The sequence below is a fragment of the Hylaeus volcanicus genome, chromosome 6 (genome assembly GCF_026283585.1).
Source record: "Hylaeus volcanicus isolate JK05 chromosome 6, UHH_iyHylVolc1.0_haploid, whole genome shotgun sequence".
Taxonomy (NCBI): Eukaryota; Metazoa; Arthropoda; class Insecta; order Hymenoptera; family Colletidae; genus Hylaeus; species Hylaeus volcanicus.
The window spans coordinates 4,796,754-4,821,904 of NC_071981.1; the positions used below are offsets into that span (position 1 = coordinate 4,796,754).

The following is a 25,151-nucleotide window of genomic DNA, read 5'->3' on the forward strand; positions in this document are numbered from 1 at the left end:
GGAATAGGGTAAATATAAAATGGTAGTACAATAGACCTTTTCATGATCCTCAAAATAGGACTCTTTTGGTGAGGAGATATAATCTCATTGCTGTTAGACTCATTGTTTTTATCGAAGCCAAATATATCTTTGTTTATACTTTTACAATTATCTTGAATAAGAATCACATAGTAGTGCAAAATGGGAATTAGTGATACTCGTCATCTAGTGGTAACAGTACGAATTGGTTTCACTACAAACTTGGGCAGTTTCTCACCGATGGCGCCACTGAGCTATAGTATGTGGTGGACGCACTCTTCATCGTCGATAAGAAGATTTATGAAGACCGTCGATAAAGAAGAACTAACTGTTAACTCGATGATACTCGATGTTATACATTTGATTGTCTTTTGTGAAACATAATTTAATTTTGTTTGTCTTTCAAATATTTTAACACACTTTCTGTCAATTCATTAAGCAAGAGGGATCATTTAAAATAAATACCAGAAATTTTTATTCAATCAAAACTTTTATTTAGTCTACATTAAAATATAATATGGGTAAACCTTCCCCATAAGTAATAGATACATATATTTATGCTCAATTGCTCAAATACTCACTGAAAAGTATATTGTTCATTTTCCAAAAGTAGAAAGCATCAAAAACATTGTCGATCGAACAATCACGCGGTAACAGTAATTAAAATGTTACTCTTGAATTACTATGTGAACTGTCTTCATAAAACCTATACAAGCGAGGTTAGAAAATCAATCATCGAAGAAGTATAATAGCAATGGAGAATCTTTTAAACATTATATTATATATTGTGTCGAGAAAACCAAATAAACATTAAGAAAATGCTGTGCTACGATGGAAAACTCAGTTTATATTGTTTCACTGTGGCTAGTTTTGTCGCGATTCTACCAGAAGTGCTTTTGAGGTTAGAATTCGACGTACCCAGTGTTTATTTCAGTAATATATGGTTAACGCATCTCTTCCAATATGGAGTTCTAAACTTTCTGCTATTTTTTGCTTTTCGTGGGGTTTCTTACCAGGTAAATTGCCCCCAGTAACAATTAATTAATTAACCCTTCGCACTTTAATTATAGACTAGATAGATATGTTGACAGTCAACTTGGAGTCTTTTTACATTTCTGAATGACGCAATGTACCAATACGCAAAGGATTAATAATTAGTTCCTTTTATTAAAAATATCATACTATACATGATAATAATACTTGCATTTACTCCAGGTTTCTGTGAGAGCAGTTTTTATAGGTTACGCCTTTGGAATTGGAATTTTAGTGTCACTCGTTGCACCTCCTTCGTGGCAAATGTTCGGTGTATACATTACCATACTGGCTATCTTCCATTACTCTGAATTTTTGAGCATAGCATGGATAAACCCATCGACTCTTTCCATTGACAGCTTTATTCTGAATCACAGTGTAGCTTATGGAGTGGCAGCATGCTCCAGTTGGATAGAGTTCATTGTTGAGAGACAATACTTTCCATTGATGAAACAGGCTTCGTCTATATCGTATTTTGGATTAATATTGTGCATTTGCGGAGAAATTTTGAGAAAATTAGCTATGTTTACGGCAAAGCACAATTTTAATCATATTGTACAAAGCGAAAAAATGGACAATCATGAACTGATTACTTATGGAGTCTACAGACTTTGTAGGCACCCCAGTTATGTAGGTTGGTTTTATTGGTCTATAGGAACACAGGTAATGATTTTTTGTGCTGAAAAATCTTACATGGGATCAGGGAAAAGTCAAGTAATTCTTATGTATTTTTGTTCATAGCTGATACTTCAGAATCCATTTTGCCTTTTGGCATACACTGTGGTGTCTTGGAAATTCTTCCATGATCGCATTTTAATTGAAGAGATTACTTTGCTTAATTTCTTTGGACAGGACTATATACAGTATCAGAAACAAGTGGGCACAGGACTGCCTTTCATATCTGGTTACAAAGTTAATTTATAGCAGGCAATCTCTGTTTAAAAATATGTGTGAATTAAATGTAGGCTTCTTAACAAAATTATATTTATTGTCTCATTTCTTTTCGAAGAATTATTTATATAACAATACACTACACTTTCATGTGATGGTAGATACTTTCGATTGATAATTATACATATACATATCCTTTTATACTTATATATGGAACATATTTATGATAGTGAATACATGTTTTAGTGTCAAATAAATAAGAAGGCGCTAGATTTAGGTTACTTACAGCTGCATCTTATTAATTTCTGTACATGATCATTTACAGTGTTTTGATAAGGTTTTAATATATTTTTAAAGACTGTACGCATTGTTGGCTGTTAGTGTTGCCATAACATGATTTGTAAAAACATTTCGTGGCCGATTTACTTAACCTTTTACGGAATTAGAACAGGACTTGTTAGTGTCACGCGTGTGCATTGCACTTGAGTCTTCTTTATTTAGTGATCACATGGTAAACAAATGTCACATTGTCTGTTATATAAATCTAAAAAACACACTTGGCAGGTAGATGTATTAATTCAAAATAATTTTATACGTACCAGTTTGCGGTAGTACTGTATTATATCAATGTAGTGTTCTGTAAACAATAAATAATAACAATCTGGGAACCTCATTCAGATATTCTGCACCGTTGCTTATTTTGCTTTACGTCATACAAATATCGATAGCGCACTGTCCTATCTAAGAAACAGTGTATGTAGAATGTATGAAACACAAACATTGCAAGATAAATTGCAATTAAGATATTTAAGGTTTTCACGGCCTGGTTATTTTTCATGGTTGATACTATTAATTCAGACTTCTCAGCATCACAATAAGCTTGTTCCACTTTACTTGTTTCTTAATTTTTCCATTGAATGTGTTTTCATGGGGGTCTTACTTTGAAATTAAGAATCATCAACCAGAAAGGACAGACTAAATCTTACCCAAAGGAATGGCTTACACCCGGAAGCCTTGGTTAGTATCAACCATACTTGCGATTATTTACATACCTGATACAAATCACATTATAACTAGCAACGCATTTTACTAGCACCGATGATCCTAACTATACAAATATTTTGTAAGTAACTTTCTTTTGATATCACATAAATGGAGTTTGAACTGTTTCGATAAGAAAAGTGTGTATGCTTACAAGGGAATATATCCAATTGTCACACGCCGATTTTCAGCAAATTTATGTGATAGGTAGTACTCAACAAAAATATTTTACACGTATTTTTTTTTTTTTTTTGACAATCGTCCATATCAAAGGGGTGAAAACAGCCCCTAAAGTTGAGGGTGAATACCATGTTCTTTTAAATATCTTGAAAACTAGAGAAGCTAGTTAAAGAATAGCTAAATAATTTATTGGATTTTCCATTGATGGTAATAGTAGTAGTAGTAGTATAGTAGTACATAGAACCATAGTAACTCTCAACGATCACCCTTGTCACGATTCGTTGACAACTCGTTAATAACAAGTAAAATCGTAACGAAAACGGTCCTTGAATGTTCCCAAAGATCCAAACTACTTTCCACGAGTGCCAACACGACATAAATTATGCACCTAATACTGATTAATTAACGATAATTGCAATGACAGGTGGCGTAAACAAAACTACTTTGGAACTATGTTTGTCTTAAATTGTTTACAACTATTTAAATAGTGTACAAGGATTCAGTCCAGTTATAGGGGAAGATTCCTAGAAGCCTAAGGTTTAATTTGAGTACGCAAAAGTTCATGATTTTTTAGTAAATAATCGATAAACAATCGTTGAACAAATGAGTGTACTCTGCGCATGCGCACTGCTATTTCCAGCGTCGGTGCTCTCTATCCTTCTCGCACGGTATATCTTTCTCTTCCGCACAATTTCAAGAATTAGTGGCGCCATCTAGCGGTTATATCAGGGAAGCTCCGGCTGAGTAATAGGATAACAGAACGGTAGTGGAGGTCTACGCTCGAAATTGTGCGAGGGAGAAAAATATACCGTGCGAGAAGGATAGAGAGCACCGACGCTGGAAATGGCAGTGCGGATGCGCAGAGTACACTCATTTGTTCATCGACTGTTTATCGGTTATTTACAAATAATTCATAAACTTTTGCATACTGAAATTAAAGCTTAGGCTTCTAGGAATCTTCTCCTATAAGTGGATTGAATCCTTATGTATTATTTAAATAGTTGTAAACAATTTAAGACAACCATAGTTCCAAAGTAGTTCTTACTACACCATCTGTCATCGCAATTACTGTTAATTAATCAATATTTTGGATATAATTACTGCACTCTGACACTCGTGGAAGGTAATTAGGATCCTTGGCAACATTCAAAGACCGTTTTCGATAGGATTTTCATTGAATCCAAATAGTTGTGAACAATTTTTGTAAACGGTGCGCGAGTACGTCGATCATTGGCAACAGCTGGAACGTGTCCTTGACATGAAATTCGTTGACAACTCGTTAATAACAACTAAAATCGTAACAAAAACAGTCCTTGAATGTTGCCACAGATCCAAACTACTTTCCACGAGTGCCAAACTGCCTGAATTATGTAACTAATATTGATTAATTAACGATAATTGCAATGACAGGTGGCGTAGTCAGAACTATGCTTGTCTTAAATTGTTTAAAACTATTTAAATAGTGCATATGGGTTGAATCCATTTAGAGGAGAAGATTCCTAGAAGCCTAAGCTTTAATTTCAGTATGCAAAAGTTCATGATTTATTTGTAAATAATCGGTAAACAATCGTTGAACAAATGAGTGTACTCTGCGCATGCGCACTGCCGTTTCCAGCGTCGGTGCTCTCTATCCTTTTCGCACAGTATATCTTTCTCCCTCGCACAATTTCGAGCGTAGACCTCCACTACCGTTCTGTTATCCTATTACTCAGCCGGAGCTTCCCTGATATAACCGCTAGATGGCGCCACTAATTCTTGAAATTGTGCGGAAGAGAAAGATATACCGTGCGAGAAGGATAGAGAGCACCGACGCTGGAAATAGCAGTGCGCATGCGCAGAGTACACTCATTTGTTCAACGATTGTTTATCGATTATTTACTAAAAAATCATTAACTTTTGCATACTCAAATTAAACCTTAGGCTTCTAGGAATCTTCCCCTATAACTGGACTGAATCCTTGTACACTATTTAAATAGTTGTAAACAATTTAAGACAACCGTACCATCTGACATAGTTTAATCTCAATCGACATCGTATCAACACCGGTTTTTTAATGTTCCTAATCATCTATACTAACTTTCACGAGTACCAAGGTCCATTATTTATATGCATAAGGTTAATAAACAATAGAATAAAGTGAATATTTCTAACAAAGTAACGTGTAGTTAAAACTGAAAGTCCTCGATGATCCTTCAATAAAAATCGAGATCGTAACAGAAATTTGTCTTGAATGTTGCAACGATCTATATCTATACTGTCCTTGACGAGTCGTAAAAGTGAATAATTCATTTATAGAATGTAACAAACAATCGAGTGAAGCGAAAATTCTCACTGAAATCCTCGATGATTGCTTAATAACTATAAAAATCGTGACAAGAATGATCCTTGAGAGTTACTATCGTTTTATGTACTGCTATACTACTACTACTATTACTATTTATCATCAATGGAAAAACAAATAAATTATTTAGCTATTATTTAACTAGCTCCTCTAGTTTTCAAGATATTTAAAAAAACATGGTTTTCACCGTCAACTATGGTGACTGTTTTCACCTCTTCGATATGGACGATTGCTAATAGAAAAAAATACGTGTCTAATATTTTTGTTGAGTACTACCTATCACATAAATTTGCTGAAAATCGGCATGCGACAATTGAATATGTTCCCTTGTTAGTCAGTGCATTATCGAAACCAAGTATCGTGTATTATTTACTTGCGATAAACTCTAGGTTTTCGTTCAAATATGAATGCGGTCGCCTATAAGCGTTTGCCCAAATATGATTGGTCCAAGCAAATGCTGAAAGAAAATTGCTTTGCACTCAATGTGTATAGCTTTCCATGAAATGAGGTTTTTTTTCCAATAGTTATTGGGATTTATAAATGATAGGTCATCAATGAGATTGAAAACTTATCATGGACAAATCATTATTCCACTTTGAAGATAAGTCATTGGAGCATTATGACTAGAATTGTATTGTGAAAGGGCATTGGTATTCCATGTTTAGCGAACGATCAAGAAAGATGTATTATGAGCTTAAAAAAATCAAATAATGGCAGTGATAACATATGTAATTTGGTATAATATTATTGTATCTCTTCGTAATCATCTAAACGTTCAGTTGCTGATGGCAGTTCAGTTAGAAAGCCAGGTATAATTAGACGAGAAGCGAATTAAAGATTAGGGCAAAAAATTAAATTGATATTCTCTTTCATGTTTTGTAGAAACTATAAAATGTTGTTAGTTTGATTGTAAAATGTATTTTTAACTAAAATCAACGCTTTCAGAAAATTTACCTCCTATTGAAATGTTCCAAGATCACCACGCATTGGAAGTCTATTGTCCAGGTCACTGTAAAATGAAAAAGCAAACAGATATCATTTAAAAATCCATTAGTTTGAAGAACGAAGTGGTATAAGTTTCGAAGAGTCAATTTTCGAATCTTTTGAACTTATACCACTCGGCCCTTGACCCTTCTGGCTCTGAATCAAAGATCGTTGTTAAATTGAACATACCATGACAGTTTATCTTGCTCCAGACATCAACGAAGCATTAAATAATTTACAAATGTAGTAATTACAAGAATCATTATGTCAACATCTAGGGGAACACATGTCTCTCTGTTTTAAGTTATCAAGTATGCTGTGTGCAAAGAAACACCTACTCCCCGGATGCTATTTGACATGAAACACTTAACTTAATATACATTTCATCGCATTGATGGTGTCTATGCATAATACTGTAAAAAGCAAGCTCTGTTCTCGCACATCCATGGTGAAGGCGAGTAGGTTTTGGAGTAGGATTAACAATGAGTAATGCTTGATATTGTAAGCAGCCAGATTGGCTGCTGGCTTTGGATGGATAATGTTTACAGGAGGTGGGGGGACAAACGCATCGAAGATGTCCGTGTCTGCATCAGTGAATACCAAAGAAGACGGGATCCACCTTGCCCTGAGTAGCGTGAAACATCATGCATGTTGTTTAATGCATAAAAAATCTTGTAATAACTATGATCTCATATAATTATCATACATACAGGGTGTCCCAGCCTAAGTGATACGGAGCTCTAACTCCAAAACTGTCGGCCGTACGCAAAATTTTCAATATGGTCCCATTGATGCAGTAAGCACCATGCGGTTCTTGAAATCGATACGGAGGGTCTCACTTAGGATTCTAGGCCCAGAATATTGGGATTCTTGCCATTTTCCTTCGTTGGGTCTAGAATCCCAAACGAGACCCTCTGTATCGATTTCAAGAACCGCATGGTGCTTACTGCGGTTTTTTCCTTGAAAATGAGCAAACTTTAAAGCGTTATAGCTTGAAAACTAATAAAATTCGGGTAAATACATTAAAGCTTAACGAATTCGTCTTGAAAAGTACTATCACATGGTATAAGAAAAAATATATAGTTCCATTCGAAAAACGAAACTTGACCATCATATCTCGTTAAATAACAACGCTAACAAAAATTTCTTCTCGCTGAAACATGAGCCTCATTTTACCATGCAATTTCCATATTTGAAATTTTGCATTCGGCCGATAGTTTTGGAGTTAGAGCTCCGTATCACTTAGGCTGAGACACCCTGTATAGTGCGCATCACGAGTATATCAATCTCCATAGTTTAAATGTTTTGTATCGATGGATAAAGTTCACAAAAATATTTGTCTTCCTTATCTGGTCATACCCTTTGGAGGTTGATGCATGTATGACATGCACTGTACGAATGAGACAATTTCTATTTACCTTGTGCACGGAGAAACGTTCTTCCCTCGTATGGCTTTTTCACCGATATCGATAGCTCCCGAGTCCTGCACTTCCATGGTGTAAATACAACCGGAGAAGCCTTCTTGGTATTTTCCATAAGTCATAGTGTAGTCAGGCACACCACCCAAGTAAACGCTGCCCCTGGTATTCAGATCTTGCTGCGTCCCATAACTGGCACCACTTTCCATGTGCTCGCCATTCAATTCTATGCTGCCATCGCTACCTCTGCGTTTCAGAATTATCCTGTGTCTTTCTCCGTCATCCACTTTTTGAGCAGTGACACGAATAATAACTGGACCAGTGCCCAAGTTGTACTGATACTCCACGTATCTGGAAAAGAGTGTGTATAATTAACATACACTTGTAGAAACAGATAATTTGATGAAATTATCGATAATTACCCATCGACTACTGCAAGGGCCATGTAATGATCAGGATTGAGGTCATTCGGTGACTGTCCGTGCCACATAATCAATCCCTTGGTTTTGTTCGTCGAGATCTCAAAACCCACAACGTCACGCTCTTCGTTATGGACCATTACAGATCTGTCTAATTCCAGCCACCCGTCACCCTTGAATGCCACATCGTATGTTATTTCTGCCACTGTAAATCAATGAGAAAATTAAAACAAGCTTTGCATAATTATGATTACCGATTTTAATGCTCTCGATAGTTACATTTTTCGCAATTCTGTCCACTGTAACCAAGTCGACAGTCACACTTATAGGACCCATGGAGATCCATGCAGGATCCTCCATTCCTGCAGGGGAGAAGGAGTTCGCACTGTTTTAGGATATTCTCACAATTTATGCCCACATAACCATATTCACAGGTACATGAATACTCATTTGAATCTGCGCTCTGACACATTCCATGTATGCATGGTTTCAAGGCACAGGGATCATAGGGTGTCGTAGTAGACTGTGTCGTGGTGATTGTGGTGATTAGTTTTGTTTGATTTGGGCGGAGAACGTTGCAGTCGTCAATGTTGGCAGAGTCTATCGCTGACTTTAGTATGTCCACGTTCATTGAAGACACTCCAAGCTAAAAGTGCATCGGAACAAGTGTTATGGCGATAATTCATTCTAAACCTAACTTGTTATAACACTAACGAAATGCTCACGTCGCTAATACAACCGCGGAAAGTGCGATCGACACCGGAATTTCGGTTGACCGTGATTCTCCTGCGGTCGACGCCACCGATATATAGTGGGGTGTTGAGTGTCATGGTGCGCGCAGTGCCTGGAGATTTGCCTCCAACCGGGGGTTCCCCATTCACCGTAAGATTTCCTTCTTTGAAGTCTCTGTTTATCGATACGTGTGTCCATACACCAGGTTGAAGAACATGATTGGATTTGATGATCGCCAAGCCAGAACCTATGTCATATCTGAACTCTACGTGTCTGTCCTTGACGACAAGTGCCACAAAGTCTCCAAGACCTTCATCGCTTTGGGAACAGTACATCAGGATGCCATCTTTGCTGTCCAGAGGGTTAAAGTTCAATGCCACTTTCAACCTATCGGAAAATGTTCAGAGTAAGTAGTTACTCTATGTTAATATAGATTTAAAAAAAATTCCTCTTAGTAGGAGCAAGATTATCATTATACGACAGGAATGCAGATAGATAATTTGTGTATATCTTAGAACTCACCTCGCTACAATTTGGTGGTTTTTGACTAGTAATTACAGGTATGAAAGAATATTCGTATGGACAGCCAGAAAAAATAAATATATGACATAGTGATTCCTGTTAAAACAATGTTTATTTGCATCTCAAGTTATATTTATACTTATAGCATTTCTTGAAGCCCGTCGAATACATTAAAGGTCATTACAGACCTGGAACACTCGGGAGGTACACACGGGTTCTTACAAATAAGTACAAACATTTTACACATGCCACTGTGTTTGTGTGTTTATGCGAGTCATACATAATGCCACAACCTTGGCAGTTTATTCAAGTCTTCAGACGACTGTTGAATGCAATTCATTTGGCATTGACCTAATTAATGCCTTATCTCTAATAATAATAAGTAAAATGACTAACACAATGCGTTAAATGTATTATTTAAGAAGCTGTACAAAAAGACCCTCTGCAGCCTTAAAAGCAACGAATTTATATTCATGACAGTATAAAAAGAAGTCTCGCAGAGAAAGATAGAAAAGAATATCGAATTCTTCCTAAAAGACAAGTTTCCATTAAAAAATGATTAGACATTGCAAAGGGTTGAAATATAACAAGTATAATAAGTAAATCAATTGATAATCTAATATTACAGCACCATGAAGTTCATTTCAAGGAACTACTCATTACAGGCTTGACATCCACAAGATCTACGACACGTACAAGGCGAAGAGAAAAACATCTAATGTAAATAAAATTCTCATAAAAAAAATATAATAATATATATGTATATAATGCTGACTGACAACTATAAATAGCAGTTATACGAAAAATTTGATTTGTTCCTAGAATCGATCAAATATTTGAATGACTTTTTTTCCTATATGTGCATCAATTTGGTGAAGAGACTAATGTTTCGTGTGGTGCAGATTGTTGTGATGATGTGGCCTTGATCTAACTTGTGCGTTGCGTGATTGTAATCGATTGTGTGTAGTGCTCATTCTCGTCCTGAAAACAATTTCATCTATTAGGATTAGGATACCATGTTATCAAGACTACACAGGTTAATAGTTGAATTTGAGAATCGCTTATGAAGGATTCGTGTTAATTGTGTAAGAGTTGTTCACCGAATACTATGGTACATTTGGTATACAATATTCCCTATTGTATTCAATAGGGAACCTCATCATTAATCTTTAAATTGTCTACTAATGCAAAGTATATAATAAAAAGCAAAGCTTTGAAATTAAAAACATCTATTACTCTGGCAATAAACTATCGAACTATATGGAAACCATGCACATGCTTCGTTCAAACGCTCACCGTCTAAGGGCTTTGGGTGTGTTATGAGCGATGAAAGACTTATCGTCATGGAAAGCTGGCTCGTAGATCTTCATGGATTTCTCGCACCGTTGTCCCGTTTTACCATAAGGACAATAGCACTCAAATCCAGTTTCTTTGTCCACGCAATTACCTTCTCCGCACGCGCCTATCATAAATCGATTTATCAATCATTACCCAACAATGATACCGAGACTTTTCACGTGTCCTGCATCAATTTACTATCTGTTACCTGGGAAGCAGGATTGACCGACGTTGTCACAGTGTTTTCCGCTGTAATCGGCTCGACAAAGACAGGTGTATCCATTTTTAGTAGCAGCCTCTTGGCAGACACCGCCATTGTTGCATGGATTCTCAGCACATGTCTCGCAGTTCGTTATTCCAATGCTGTCTGCCTGGTTACCGTTCAAATCCACCTCCTTCTCACCGATAACAAGTCTACTAATGCAACCAACGAAACCAGTGGTCATTTCTGCATTTTTGTTGATTATATTGTAATTGGGGACTCCCCCCACAAACATCAGCTCCTTCAGATCCAATCCTTGCTTCCTGCCGGTAGCTGTCCCCTTGTAAGGACCTTCCCCGTCGACTAACATCGTCCCTTCTTTTCTGTCACGCTGAAGCTTCACTGTGTGCCATTCGCTCAGAGATACCGGCTTATCCGCTTGGATAACAGTTGGTCCAGAACCGAGATTAAAACTAGAATAAGAATAATTTGATACATAAATAATCTTTAAACTAGAAATGACTTGGCTTCGTCAAAAACAGTTACACATTTACCTAAACTGTGGATATCCTCTCATCAGTGAGAGCATGATGAAGTCGCCATCTCCACGGTTCCCCTCGTCGTTATACAAGATGATACCGTCGTAACTTTCAGGCTTGAATGACACCTCGATGTTAAACTTCAAGTAACAGTCTGGGAGAGGTGGCAAAGCGATGAAACTCTCAGGTGCTTGGCTGAAATACGGGACTACTCCTGTCACTACTAACACAGTGGGTATTTCGATACTCTCGTGATCATTGTTCACCGTGCAGATGTATGTTCCTGCATCCTCAGCCTTCACGTTGGTCAGATTCAATTTACTCTGAAAAGAATGGCGCAGACTGAAGCAGTGTAGAGTCTCGGGAAAATGATCCAGCGGTATACGGACTTGTTCGAAAAGCATAATTATACCTCAAAGGTGTGGGCATCGCGTGGCAGAAGACCTCCAAGCTTGCTCCATTGAAATTTGTCGGGTGAATCGAGATTAGGACGGCAATTCATCTCCACGCTGGATCCATAGGGTGCGTACTTGGTTTCAATTGCTGGTGCATCGTTGTGTCCACCTAGGTAGACAGCGAATATAATCGACAACCGTCTCTTTCTGCTATAGTTAGCGGATACTTACATCAAGAACGATTTTGTCAGCATAGATACGAAGAACATTGAATCGATTAATGTTTGTATCATTTGAAGTAAGATAAATTTACCTTTAATCTTACCGTGAACAACAAGATTGAAGTCTCTTTCGAAGATGCCCTCCGATGTCTCTGCTGTGCACCTGTAGTATCCACTGTCATCCACGGTGACGCTAGTCAGTCTCAAAACATTTTCGTACTCTTGAGAATTCGGTGGTAAGCTGGGATGGTTCGGTCTGGACCAATGGTAGCGAGGATTGCGAGTGCCAGTGCAGGCGCAACGGATATCAATAGTATCCCCGATGTTAACAGGATCCTGAGATACTTCTACGCTGACCGCAGGTTGCATGACGGTTGCTAAAATGGAGAGATTTCTGTCAAACAGAAGCTCGAGGATTAGGTTGCAGACGCACGCACGCACGCACGCACGAACGAACGAACGAACGAACACCCAGCTCCAGTGTACCGTGTTTTATGAGATAAATGTATGTGATCATTGCACCTGAATATCTCTGAATGGAACAAGATGTACGGGTAAGCAAGACAAGTGGACAAAAACGAAGTCGATTAATAGGGAGAAGCGTTAATCCGAAGATACATCACAGGAACACATAATATCTGAAAACAAACCACGTCGTTGCTGAAGATAGTGTCGACTTTGCGGGATGTCGTTGGAGTAGTCGGTATTACCATTGAAGTACTGAATATCGACGAAGCAAGAGTAATCCATGAGGACGCATCCTTGAACGCCGCATATACACTTTCTTTGACCGCACTGGGTTTGATTCGCTCGAGTGCAATCCGGGGACAAATTAACTACTACATAATAACGCGACTATTGTAAATCCTGGACATCTGAGCTAATCCATAATGATTGTATGTGCGAATATCCTTAGTAGTGGATTAGATTAGCGGTAAGAGTGACATACGACGTGAATTATGTTGTAAAATCTTGTAAGCGTTTGAAAGATTCCTACATCTTGGCTTTTGCATTCAAGCTTCACTTTTTGTTCCTATCTGACTTGGGAGAGTTACGGATATAATTCTTAAATCGAGAGATGAGTTGAATGCAAACTGAAAGACACAATATGAAATCACAAGAATAAGCTTGTTGGACTTACGTGAGACGTTTAGATTTATATAATCGCTGGATACTCCGTGAGCGGTTTGGATCTGACAGGTGTATCTTCCACTGTCATCAGGCCTGACGCGTGGCAACTCAAGATAATCGTCCTCTATTCTGGCATACGAGGGCAGTGGTAGTCCTTCTCTACTCCAATGTATCGTTGTTCGTTCTCGCACAATGCATCGCAAACGTACAGGTTGACCAACATAAGTAACCACGTCTCTTTGGTCAGCTCGAACGATCATGTCCTCGTACGAGTGTTCTGAAAGAAGTATTTTTACTTACATAATATCATAATATCATAATGTAGACGAAAATAGGCCAAAACTTGGAACATACCGTTCACTAGGACCTCCGCCACAGCTTCAGCGGTTCCTGCATCGTTTGTCGCCTTACAGACGTACTTCCCAGCGTCGGAGTAAGTGATCCCATGGAACTGCAAGATGCCACGATCATGGGAAACGCTGTATGGAAGACTACGTCCTATGGCTTCCCATTCAATGGTCATTGGTTCGTCTCCAGTGGCACTGCAACGGATCGAGGGATTCTCACCGGGACCAACCGTCTGTCGAGGTGGTTTCAACACAATTCTGGGCAGAGCTGCAAAGATACCAATCATAATTAGGCATGTCTCGTTCGAATTTGATAAGATTAGCTTTCTTACACAATACTTCAAGATGGGACTTGGCTTTGAACAGGATAGTTCCAGCGTGATCCATGCCCAGGCAAACGTATTCTCCAGCGGCACTTTTGTCCACGTCGGGAATGTTCAGTATACCGTTGTGAACCGTGCTGCCTTTTGGCAATGGAAGATGATCACTCCTCTTCCAATCCAATAGAATATGATTACCGTCCGACGCAAGGGCTTGACAACGCATCTCCACCTTGCCGCCAGTGGGTATCCTGAAGTAGTCCTGAGGTGGTCCGACAGGAACACGCTGTGCGACAATGATTTAATCGTTGCAATTAGGTGTTTTATCGTTATCACAGGAAAATATACGCACGTGACTATCGTGATCGGTATGCGTGGGTCGGTTGTCTTCAGTGCACGGGACATCGCCTCTGCATGGCGGATAGACTTCGTTGTCATCGTCTATGCGTATGTGGACGCGTTCTTCAACCACTCCTGCAGCGTTCATCGCGTGACAAGTGTATGACCCTTCGTCGTGATCAGAGACAGAGTATATCTCGTAGACAGCGGTGCGAGGAGTACCATTGTCCTGTCTGAACACCGGACTACTGCGGAGAGACAATAGCTGGTTAGAAAAATTTAGCCAGAGCTTTTCATCTGCTGAAATGTAGCTTACTACGATTCTCGAATTCCATCCACGTGTTTCGTCCACTCGACGTTGGGCTGTGGAATTCCGTTTGCGCTGCAGGTCAGTTGCACTCTATCGCCTCGTTTCACGTTCAGAATCCCGGATGAGGGTGAAACGGTGATCACAGGTACGGATTGGACGTCTATGTAAGCCACTGCCGAGTCGGAGCCAACCGAGTTCATCGCGGAACAGACGTAGGCACCACCGTCGTCGATCGTGATGTTGGAAAGCGTGAGGATTCCACCAGGTAGCTGTCTAATGTTATGAAGGAACGGTCTGCCATCTTGGCGGTACCAACGTAGTTCCGGCACTGGTATGCCAGCAATCGCTCGACACTGTATATCCGCTGACCCACCCAGTCTAACAGTCTGAGTGTCTTTGGGATACAGTTCCAGACGGGGGGCTTCCCGAGCTGTACAAATAATGGAATTATCATTTCATCTGTCCTTTCTATCGAGATTAGTGGAGTTTTCACTCACGTTCAACTTCGATGACAGCACTAGCTTCGTGGTTGCCGTTTGGCCCGGTCACGTGGCAAATGTACACCCCACGATCGGAGACCTGGACGTTGACGATCCTTAGGGTGTCGCCTATGTTTTGCGCGTTGGGATTCAGTTGCTGATGATGCTTGCTCCATGTTATCTGTTCACCTGGTTCCCCGCCGGTGACGCATCGCACCTCGGCTGTGTTGCCTTGTGGAACGGTTTGCATCTCAGGCTTGACTCTGACAGAAGCCGGTACTCTATGAGGTAGCACGGTTATGGTAATGGTGCTGTTTGTTTGGCTCCCGAGGTAACTGATGGCCGTGCACACGTAGATGCCAGAGTCGTACAGAGTTGGATTCATGATTGTGAGCACTCCGTCGCGTTGATTGGCCGTGCGAGGCAGAGGCAAGTTTGCATCTCTGGTCCAAGTGACGTTTGCGACATCCGACGGGGTGCACGTTATTCTGATGACTTCTCCAATTTTGCCGGTCCATTCCAGCGGCGTTATGGTTGGCGGTAATCCGACTCGTGGCGGGGGATATTCTATCGAAGGATGATTTCAAGAGTCTATAAAATCTATTTTGTAGTTTAACGATTTTATTAGCCAGTAGGTCAATCACCTCTAACATAAAGGATAACTATCTGTTCATCCACGCCGACGTTGTTCCTAGCCAGGCACCTGTACTCTGCGGCGTCATTCTTCGTCACCCTCTGCAGAAACCAAACTCCGTCATGGATTACCACTTCAGGATTCATGGCACCATGGACGCGGATCCACTCTACTTGAGGTGGGGGATTTCCACTAGCCTCGCAACGGAACTCTGCAGGCTCTCCTTCGACTACTTGCAATGATGTTGGCGCAACGATGGCTCTAGGCGAGACTGGGTTCGAACCTTCAAAGGAGTGTAAACAATTGTCGTTGATTCGCAATCAAATGAAGAGAATTGGATTGTTTCCGAGACCCAATACAGTTGTTACATGTACCTGGGATCTCTAGTAAGCTTTTCGGAAACGCTGCATCCATACAGAGCAAGCATTTGTAGAAAGACGGTGAGAAGAATAAAAAATTAAATCCTTAGGAACATTATTACTTAACCAAACTTGATTCGTCTTACCTCCAACGGTAAGAGTAACATTCTTGAATGCGACGTGTACACCATCGCTAACTTGACAAACGTAGATGCCACTGTCCGACACTTTCACGTCCCGGATGATCAATAAGCCAAGGTTATCGTCTACGCTACGTCCAGGGGGTAACTGGCCACCAAGTTTCTCCCATTTGACGTGCAAGGGTCCCTATCGTGAAATGCGTTCAGTCGATATACTTTTGGATATACTCATTTTTACTTACGTCATCCAAAGCTCTGCCGGAACAATGGTATCTAACGGTGGTTCCTGTTTTAACGATCTCGAGCTCTGGTCCCTTGATGTGTACCAGAATCTTTGGCGGATATACGTTGGGGTTCGGTGCGATGGTCGTCGTCTCAGAAGGATCCTCTGCAAAAGCATCGTACAGATTTGAAATATAGAAATACGGAACGATAAAAACATAGAAACATATAACGGAAACAATGAGGAAAAAAACATTCAACGAAAGAGGTCTTGTTCGACATCCATTCGACAAGGAGATGCGTTTGATGTACGGTTATTAGGAATTTAGCCTAAAGCAATCTCAAGGACGCTGTTTCCGACGAATTGTCCGAGCGGGTATCCACAGAACATTTGGAGTAGTCGCACCCGTACCGGTATACTTATTTCTATGGTTGTCTCGACAATTCTCAAGAGACAGCGTCTTCTCGGCAATCAAGCTGAATTCCTTCGTTATCACAGATGGTTCGAGAATCCTACATCGGCATCGATGAAACACGATTAAGCGTCTGAATCCCATAAAAGCTCTATCAAGCAAGTTTGTAATAAAAATCTTATTGAACAGGCGCTACTACATCGGGGATATGTATCAGAGCGTATCAGGGGGATGTTTGACGAGGATAACAAATTGAAACACGAATGAAAGTAACATCCACGATGATCTGATTTCCCAGAGACCGACAAAGATGAAATATTCTTGTCATGTGGTCCGTCAAACCTGGTGTAATCGACGTCACGACTTTGATCAGCTCTTTTTTGTTATAATCCTGGATGTAGCATTCCACGTCGCAGGGTTCTAGCTGCACGTATACGTGACAGGTTCGCGAGGCTCCTTTCTCGGTCTTGACGATTGGATTAGGTCTGGTGCTATGTGCGGTTAGGGGCGCACCCCGGAACGGCGATAGATTAAAATAGATATACAATGGATCCAAGGACTCGTAACTGCACGTGAACGGTGTCCACGTGTATGGTTTTACTTTGATCTTCATCGGTGTTAGACTTACCATCACTTCACCTAACCCATGTAACGTTTTAAATGTTTAATCTAAGTATCAATTATGGGACTATAAAGGAACTATTAGTCTTAAGGTCCTCCTTGGACTTGAAACTGTTGCTTGAATAGTTTCAAACCATTCCGAGTGTATTGGAATTCATGTTTCCAGTATACGTACCGGTTTGTTGACAATACTGTCCGGTGTATCCTTCCTGACAATGGCATTTTACTTGACCAGTTCTGGAAATGTCGCAGCTCTCTTCGTTCCCGTTGCAGGGACACTGAATGCAAGAGCCTAGGTAGCTGATAGAGCGATTGTTGGTGTCTCTGTAATAGCCTCGAGCGCAAGATTCGCAAGATGTGCCCACGTAGCCCATCGGACAACGGCAAACCTCTACTTGGACAGCTCGTCTGTTTCCAGTTGCGTGTTCAACCGCTGTATCGAGGCTAATATCGCTGATGTAGGTGGCTGCCATCCTTTCGCTGTGAGAGGCACGTACTAGAATTGCTTCAAGATTGGAAAGCACGGTCATAATGTCGACGTGAGAGGCGACACGTGGCCCTTCCATGGTTAGACGTCTCCATTCTGATTCTCTCAGTGGTACCGTGTACGTCTAGACGAAGTAAAAATTAATTTCTAGATATTAGTATCGTAGAAGGAAATGGGGCCAGTCAGTTATACTGGGTCGATTCCGTGCAGGGGCCTATTCCTATTACTCGTTTTTCATTTTGGTACGTACCAAGGGTATATTCGGTTGGATTTCCACAGGGTTTGTCCAGAATAAAGTAATCCCGTTTCCAACTAGAATGATGTCTTGGTCTTTATAACTTTGAGCACCAGGGTGTGCGGTGATGTGCTGGGTCAGGATCAGATTGCCACCGTAGCTTTTAACCTTATTGCCAGTGAATACAGGTGGCAGGGACCAGAACAACCTACGGCCTCGACTGTCCGGGTAACGGTAGCCGATCTCGTTCATGGCGATGTTCAGCTCGAAGCCCTCGTCGATCACCTCTTGTCTTGTCCTGCAGATCAGAGCTCTCCTAACGGTTTGCACATTCAGTTCCATGAGATTAGAAAATGGATACTTACGAATCGGTGAGAGTGAATCCGTGCTTGGCGTCGTAGATTAGCACTGGTATTTGTTGCACGTAAAGCGAGCTTTCGTGGCATTGGTCGGTAACACCGCTGCAATAACACTCGCTGCAGCCATCAGGGTTGTTTGCGGATAATCCAAAGGTGGATGGCCGACATCGGTTACACTCGGGACCCTCCACGTTACGCTTGCAGTCGCATCGGTTAGCGACGCATGTGCTACTGCGCGATCCAGCTTCGTTGCAATTGCAGTGAGTTGGATTACGTCTTCTGAATACGCAATCGTACGGGGTTCCTCGTGTCGCGTCACCCTCGTACCCTGGCTCACAGACGTCGCAAAACTCCCCAGTAGTGTGATGTTCACAATTCTAGAAACAGAATGCAAGTTATGAAAATGTTGTTGGTCTAGGGTTTCAAGAAAGAAAAATACTAGAAATATTTCTTTGCTGACCTCGCAAATTCCAGTGTCAGGATTGCATTGTCTAGAGTGTCCATTGCAGTTGCAAGGTTCACAACCGCCTAAATAGACACCTTGGTCGGATCTGGTGTACCCAACGTCGCAATCCTCGCAGGAAAGCCCTTTGTAACCAATCGGACAGGTGCATTCCTCCACCTCAACTGCTCGAGTTCTTCCTGTGTTATACTTGTCAGCCGTGTCTAGGAACACCAAGGACAACCTAGGCGACCAACGTATCGAAATCATTTAGTTATCAATCCATACATCGTTACCGTATTTCCAACAGACAAATAAATAACTCACGCGGCTTCATTAGTGTGAGTCGTGTAAGTAGCTTTTATCCTAATCGCGCTCACATCGGCTAAGGCCATTAGCATATGCTCTCTATCAGCTTGTGTTCCATCGGTGCGCTGCCAGAATTGTTCTAATAGAGGAACTGTGAAAGTTTGTGGTGTGTTTGGTTCAGGAGACTCCCGCGAGAAGTACAACAAATTGATGTTGTTGGCCTGTGTAACAAATTATTCAACGTACGTATGAGTTCTAAAGGGAGTTAATTCTTCGTATCCTGGCCATAAGGAGTCATTCCTAGTGACTCAACTTACTTACACTGATCAATTCGACATCGGCAGCATTATTTCTAGAACTTTGACCACCTGGCGCCGGCACGTAGCGCACCGTGTATTTCAGATCTCCGCCGTAAGAAGTGATCCGATTACCTAGGAAGATGGAAGGCAGTTGCCAGTAGTAAACATCGTTGTTTCCGCGGTTCGGAAAATTACTGAAAACGATTTCTCGACTGACTGTATCCAGACGAATGCCTTCTGTAATAGGCAGCGCATCTGGAATCTTTGACTCGATAAGGGAGAAATCTCGGATGGAGTTTGTGAAGGAGACTCGTATCTGTAAAACGATATGCGCGTATGAAAACCTGAGCTGTGGAAGCTTCGAATGTCTTAATTAATCTTGCAAATTTGTTATCCGAGGAATTCTTCAAGTACTCACATCGTTCCTGTACCAATTAGACGACACGCATCGATCGCTAATGCCCATGCAGAAACAACTGATGCAGCCGTATTGGTTTTTCGAGGCTAGATTGAACGTGTTTGCCTTACATTGGTTGCAAGTGAGCCCCGTCGTATAGTGCTGCAAACCAGTATGTTTAAGTTGTATTCGAAACCAGTTATTTAGTATCGTATGATTGTTGATCGAAACGTTTCCAAGTACAATGCAGTTGTACTTACTGTTTGGTAGATAGGGACATTCCCAAGTAAACGATAGCATTAACAAATAAATATTACGTGATCGAATAAGGTAGATCATTTTATTATTACACTAGGGTTAGATACTGAGCAGTGCAAAGCTCGAAGAACCATTCTATTGGACACTTGTACCGCCTGGTAACTTATTATTAGTTCGATAAATATTAAACCGTAATTAGGACTCAATTTGGAGTTTAGTACCTTGCATCGACACTGTCCGGTAATTGGATCGGCGACTTCGCTGAGACTACCATCAGGATCGCATTGTCGTGCAGGGACACACATATCCCCTGGGATAAGAGGGTTGCCTTGGTATCCAGAGTCGCATCGTTCGCATCTGTGTCCAACATATCCGGGAGGACAGTCGCAGGTCGGCGTGCCATCTGATCCAAGGTGACAAGTACGGGCAAATCTGTTTCGAGATAACAGCAAAGGTACAGTGAAAGATTGTAGATAGGGTCTGCAACAGTTGCTACAAGAGTTGGATGTTGTCTTACTGATTGGATGGATTGGTGAGTGGGCAAGGGCAAACTTGGCAAGGAATGTTCCTCGATGGATCTCCGTAATATCCTGGAGGACAAGGTTGTTCGTCTCGGTAACACTGACCAAGCCACGGGCCGGATTTACGTCTCAGATATCCTGGGGCGCACTGCTCACACGACAGGCCAGAATATCCTAAGCAAATTGTTGTTCTATGATGATTCCACGTTTGACGACGTTACGTTCAATCGATCCTACTATTCATCAGAAGACTAATCTAAACTCGATTAAACTATGTATATTCTTTGGTTACACACCGGAGGGACAACGGCATTCCTCCACGTACGACGCAGACCCTAGCCCAGTGTTCCTCGCATCGGCGGTATCCATTACAATATTTGAGATTTGGACGTCCAAGTACGGCGAATCGTCATACTGCGCCCTACCAAAGAATTCACCCAAAGTTTTCAAGCTTTTCGTATTAACGCGTTTCGTTCAATAGGCAATCATACTTGATCAAAATGTTGTCCACTCGCGCAAGCGTCATCATAATGTCCTCCCTGGTAGCTGGCACCTCGTCCCGTCCATCTTGTTTGTACCATTCACCCTGAAAGAACCTGACAGACCTCTCGGTGTCGTAGTTTGGTGGGGACTGCCTGTCCCTGTGTACTAGTACGTAATTATTCCCGCTCATGACGACCGATGGTGCCGAATTTGGTGTGCCAGTGCCATTGTAACGCACCTTGTACTTTAAGTAGCCTCCGTAAGACTTTAACTGACTGCCGTGATAGTGCTCGGGTAACGCGAAGTACGGAACATTTTCACCGGACCTGTCTCTGTCTCTGCTTAGTTCTATCGAGTTTGACGCGTATAGCTGAACGCTATCTCTACCTAATGCTGTCACCTCCAAGGCTTGGGTGTTAACATCACCGGTAACTCGTAAGATTGGGTATAGGTCAATATTTACGACCTTATGGCGATCGAGGGGCGGCGGTATCTGATAGGTGAAGAGGTTCGCGCTGTGACATTCGGTCGCCACACCGAAACAGAAGCAGGAGATACATTCGTCCAGAGTTCTCGCCTCAGAGTTGAACATCCCTTTGGGACAGATATCTCCGGGTCTGTTCACCATCACAATGGCGTCGGGTACCGCGAACACGAAACCATCGTTGTTCAGTCCCTCGCAAGAGTACGCTCCCTGATCTTCAGTTTGGATGTCGGGACACGTAAGGGTACCTGTCCCGTTCACCGAAGTCATGGTACACTTTGGAGGGATGTGACCCCAGTTCAGGCGCCAGTTAATCTCTGGTGTCGGGACGCCGATTGCCGTACAGACGATCACTAAGGTTTCTCCTCGTTCCAGAGTAATCATCGGTGGGGGTGGCTTCACTATGTAAACCGGGGCTGAAAACGGCGAATACAACAAGTCGATGATACTGTTGGCCCACGAACTCCATCACGCGTCAAGGTAAATCAATTTTGGTCACTTACAACATCCTATCTCGTCGGTACCGTCCATGCAATCCCTCTCCCTGTCGCAGTGGTAGCTTTTCGGTATGCACTGGCCACTGGCACACGCGTATTCCGTGAATTCACAGAGGGATCCCGGCCTGCTGGGAGCACAGTGTTCTTCGTCGCTACCGTCAGCGCAGTCCATGTCCCCGTCGCAGCGCCACAATTTACCCACGCATTGCGTGTTGTTGCAGCGAAACTCGTTTGGCTCGCAACCATGGATACCTGTCACGCATACGTGAGACTGCAGTTGTGCAAATATTGTAGAAATACAGTCGAATAGTTCCATAGTCGGTGCAACACTTACTGCATCGCATTTCGTCGGATCCATCGGTGCAGTCCAGTCTGCCGTTGCAGACGTACGACTTAGGGATACAGTCGCCATTGCTGCAAGTGGCTTCGTCGTACTGGCACACATGGGGTCTGTTGGTTGCGGGTGGTTCGACTGCAAACAACACATGACTTTCAAACGATGGATGTACCGAGGTTTGGAATTGAATTTAGCGCGTCGACACCTACACTTTTCTACGCTGAGATGGACCGTCACTTGCTGACCCGGAATGGACGGTGGTTGGCCCACAGCTTCGCAAATGTAGGGCCCAGCGTGTTCGAGCTGAATGTTTGGGATTTCCAGACGTCCATTGATGTCTCGACTGTTAGGAGGCAGGGGTCGATTGTTACCACGAAGCCAGCGTACCCTGGCTCGAATTGGACCCTCGTCTCGGCATTGGAAAACAACTTCACGACCTAGCAATCAAAGGAGAATTTTATTTTCTGAAAGTAACATTCAAAATTCCATATGGTATTTATATTTGCGATTGCTTTCCGACAAAATCTTACCCTGCTTCGCCGGAGCTGACCAAGGCAAGAAAGAATAGCGAGAAATTTTATTGATATAACTTTCAATCTTTTACGTTTAGTCTATGCTATTAAAGATGACCGATACTTACTTTCTTTAATTACTTGTTCGCTGGGATATGTCTTGAGATTGAGGTAAGATGACTCTCCGGATGAATCTACGGCATGTATAGAATGAAAGCAACGAGTAAAAATGAACTAAACAAACGCTATCGGACAGTACTTAAAATTACCGCAATCTTTTTCGTCTGATCCGTCCCTACATTCTGGAACTCCATTGCAGATGGAGGACTGTGGGACGCAGTTTCTGTCAGTAGTGCACACGATGTAACCAGTTGGACAAAGTCCAGACGTCGGATGAGAATCTACTCGATGTAGTGAAACGAATAGAAAATGTTACTGTACTTGTACATAAGGGTACATTAGGTAGTCGATGCTTGTATAGAATGCTCACCACATCCTTCAGACTCATCAGATCCATCAGCACACTCTATAAAACCGTTACACTTCTGGTCAGCTTTGATGCAATTTCCATTTGCGCATTGAAATTGATCTTTTCCACATCCTACAATTACACATCGTAACAGATTAAAATGTATTCTACATATCGATGCAGTTATGTAATATCGAAAAATACGAATAAGCCATAAAGACATAAATCAGTCAAGATAAGGATCTATCTTTAATCTTTCGATAATGATCCAAAGAATTAAGTAGAATGGGTCGTCAAAGTACCTAGAACTAATAGCATATACATGTATGAAATGTATGGAAATAGCCACGCACAGAAAAAGAAGTAAGGATTTTTGTTGAACGACACGCCGAGATGCTGGGTATCGTGCATTACGCTCTTTAATTCCTTTAAATTTCTCTATGCGTGCAATGGAAGACACAAATATTTACCACTGCTATTGTCTACGGCATTTAGAGAGGCGTTTAACGTAAATTTGTTGAAAAGAAGTGGATTCGCAAAACTTGGGAAGACCTTAAGAGTCTCGATTATCGCACCATCTTAAATGGTCCTTCCGTTCTACTGTACAGTTTCTACGAGTTCAAAAACCTACCGGTTTCATGCCATGGGAAAACTACTACCGATAAGGATTCGATTGATCACATCAGGCAATGGATGCACTAATATTTACAGGTGTGTCCAGTACTCAACTCTCTACGCAACCTACGCATAGTCTACTCGCCTGTTAACATGAAAACAATGCAGATTCTAGAGAATCTGTGGCATCCAATTACAAAGTGATCGCGTAAGTTGTTAAATTTATTATAAAAAGGTCTACGCCGATGAAAAAGGCACAAGAGATATGCAACAACGGTAAAATGGTTGAAATGAAATGGGCAAGAAGAGGATGGACGCCAACAGATTGTCAAGATCTATGAGTGATCTAACCGAAGCAGTATTGTTCGTCGGTAAAGTCGCGGCAATCGTAGAAATGGTCGCAGTGGTGAGTTTCAGGGATGCACGTGCCGTCAGCACAAATAAAATCATCCGAAGCACAACTCCTAGGCGTACTAGGATTAGCCGATTGTTGGTTATCCGGATCGTAACCCTTGCTAGCTCGGTTTTCGTGAGTTAGTCCCATCAGGGTGTCTGGAAGTTTCGTCAAGGAGGTTCTATCCGATGTGTTTATACCTAAAATTAACCGAAACTGAAAGTCTTCGATTCGCCGTGGTCATTAATCCCGCGTAGAAGGGCTTTCTATCGCAATAATTACTTACTACCGAGTTTCCATGTTTCGTAGTCTTTGTGCAAAATGTATCAGCAATTTTATTTACACTTATAGCATACCCCGAACTGATGGCAGATTCTTTACGAGCAAACCGATTTACTTTGGTCTTGATCTATTGGGAATCACGTGGAATACAGCTTGGTATGTAGAAGAAGCCTTCATGTGTCA

At 41.5% G+C, this 25,151-nt stretch overlaps 3 protein-coding genes across 5 annotated transcripts in view; 1 reads left to right on the forward strand and 2 right to left on the reverse strand.

Annotated features, from left to right (window-relative positions):
- The first annotated feature begins 12 nt into the window (after positions 1 to 12).
- Positions 13 to 2,620, forward strand: LOC128878578 (protein-S-isoprenylcysteine O-methyltransferase). The gene is made up of 3 exons (XM_054126869.1): positions 13 to 1,034; positions 1,234 to 1,713; positions 1,792 to 2,620. Exons 1-3 carry the CDS (start codon positions 837 to 839, stop codon positions 1,972 to 1,974), a joined length of 861 nt encoding a protein of 286 aa, XP_053982844.1. The 5' UTR covers positions 13 to 836; the 3' UTR covers positions 1,975 to 2,620.
- Positions 2,441 to 9,918, reverse strand: LOC128878478 (basement membrane-specific heparan sulfate proteoglycan core protein-like). The gene is made up of 8 exons (XM_054126711.1): positions 9,872 to 9,918; positions 9,050 to 9,443; positions 8,604 to 8,970; positions 8,328 to 8,529; positions 7,906 to 8,256; positions 6,677 to 6,693; positions 6,458 to 6,512; positions 2,441 to 2,578 (listed from the first exon to the last, which is right to left on the reverse strand). The coding sequence occupies exons 1-8, from the start codon at positions 9,916 to 9,918 to the stop codon at positions 2,566 to 2,568; spliced, it is 1,446 nt and encodes a 481-aa protein (XP_053982686.1). The 3' UTR covers positions 2,441 to 2,565.
- The window catches only part of LOC128878573 (basement membrane-specific heparan sulfate proteoglycan core protein-like), a 94,792-nt gene continuing 79,312 nt past the window's right edge, over positions 9,672 to 25,151 (reverse strand). Inside the window, exons 22-55 of one of the 3 annotated variants that reach the window (XM_054126860.1) lie at positions 23,699 to 23,809; positions 23,478 to 23,609; positions 23,337 to 23,402; positions 22,906 to 23,133; positions 22,694 to 22,831; positions 22,366 to 22,611; positions 21,387 to 22,278; positions 21,192 to 21,316; positions 20,892 to 21,069; positions 20,596 to 20,806; positions 20,138 to 20,278; positions 19,742 to 20,035; positions 19,439 to 19,641; positions 19,130 to 19,355; positions 18,676 to 19,046; positions 18,326 to 18,608; positions 17,764 to 18,199; positions 17,310 to 17,606; positions 16,575 to 16,720; positions 16,339 to 16,519; positions 15,844 to 16,116; positions 15,218 to 15,766; positions 14,727 to 15,150; positions 14,424 to 14,658; positions 14,084 to 14,357; positions 13,759 to 14,019; positions 13,415 to 13,681; positions 12,924 to 13,112; positions 12,366 to 12,650; positions 12,070 to 12,221; positions 11,673 to 11,980; positions 11,125 to 11,591; positions 10,875 to 11,040; positions 9,672 to 10,559 (exon numbers count right to left, since the gene is read on the reverse strand). In XM_054126860.1, coding sequence (XP_053982835.1) covers positions 10,460 to 10,559; positions 10,875 to 11,040; positions 11,125 to 11,591; positions 11,673 to 11,980; positions 12,070 to 12,221; positions 12,366 to 12,650; positions 12,924 to 13,112; positions 13,415 to 13,681; positions 13,759 to 14,019; positions 14,084 to 14,357; positions 14,424 to 14,658; positions 14,727 to 15,150; positions 15,218 to 15,766; positions 15,844 to 16,116; positions 16,339 to 16,519; positions 16,575 to 16,720; positions 17,310 to 17,606; positions 17,764 to 18,199; positions 18,326 to 18,608; positions 18,676 to 19,046; positions 19,130 to 19,355; positions 19,439 to 19,641; positions 19,742 to 20,035; positions 20,138 to 20,278; positions 20,596 to 20,806; positions 20,892 to 21,069; positions 21,192 to 21,316; positions 21,387 to 22,278; positions 22,366 to 22,611; positions 22,694 to 22,831; positions 22,906 to 23,133; positions 23,337 to 23,402; positions 23,478 to 23,609; positions 23,699 to 23,809 — 8,855 coding nt within the window. In that variant the 3' untranslated portion in view covers positions 9,672 to 10,459. The remainder of the gene's footprint in view (positions 10,560 to 10,874; positions 11,041 to 11,124; positions 11,592 to 11,672; positions 11,981 to 12,069; positions 12,222 to 12,365; positions 12,651 to 12,923; positions 13,113 to 13,414; positions 13,682 to 13,758; positions 14,020 to 14,083; positions 14,358 to 14,423; positions 14,659 to 14,726; positions 15,151 to 15,217; positions 15,767 to 15,843; positions 16,117 to 16,338; positions 16,520 to 16,574; positions 16,721 to 17,309; positions 17,607 to 17,763; positions 18,200 to 18,325; positions 18,609 to 18,675; positions 19,047 to 19,129; positions 19,356 to 19,438; positions 19,642 to 19,741; positions 20,036 to 20,137; positions 20,279 to 20,595; positions 20,807 to 20,891; positions 21,070 to 21,191; positions 21,317 to 21,386; positions 22,279 to 22,365; positions 22,612 to 22,693; positions 22,832 to 22,905; positions 23,134 to 23,336; positions 23,403 to 23,477; positions 23,610 to 23,698; positions 23,810 to 25,151) is intronic. The other 2 variants (XM_054126862.1, XM_054126861.1) reach the window with 2 other exon arrangements.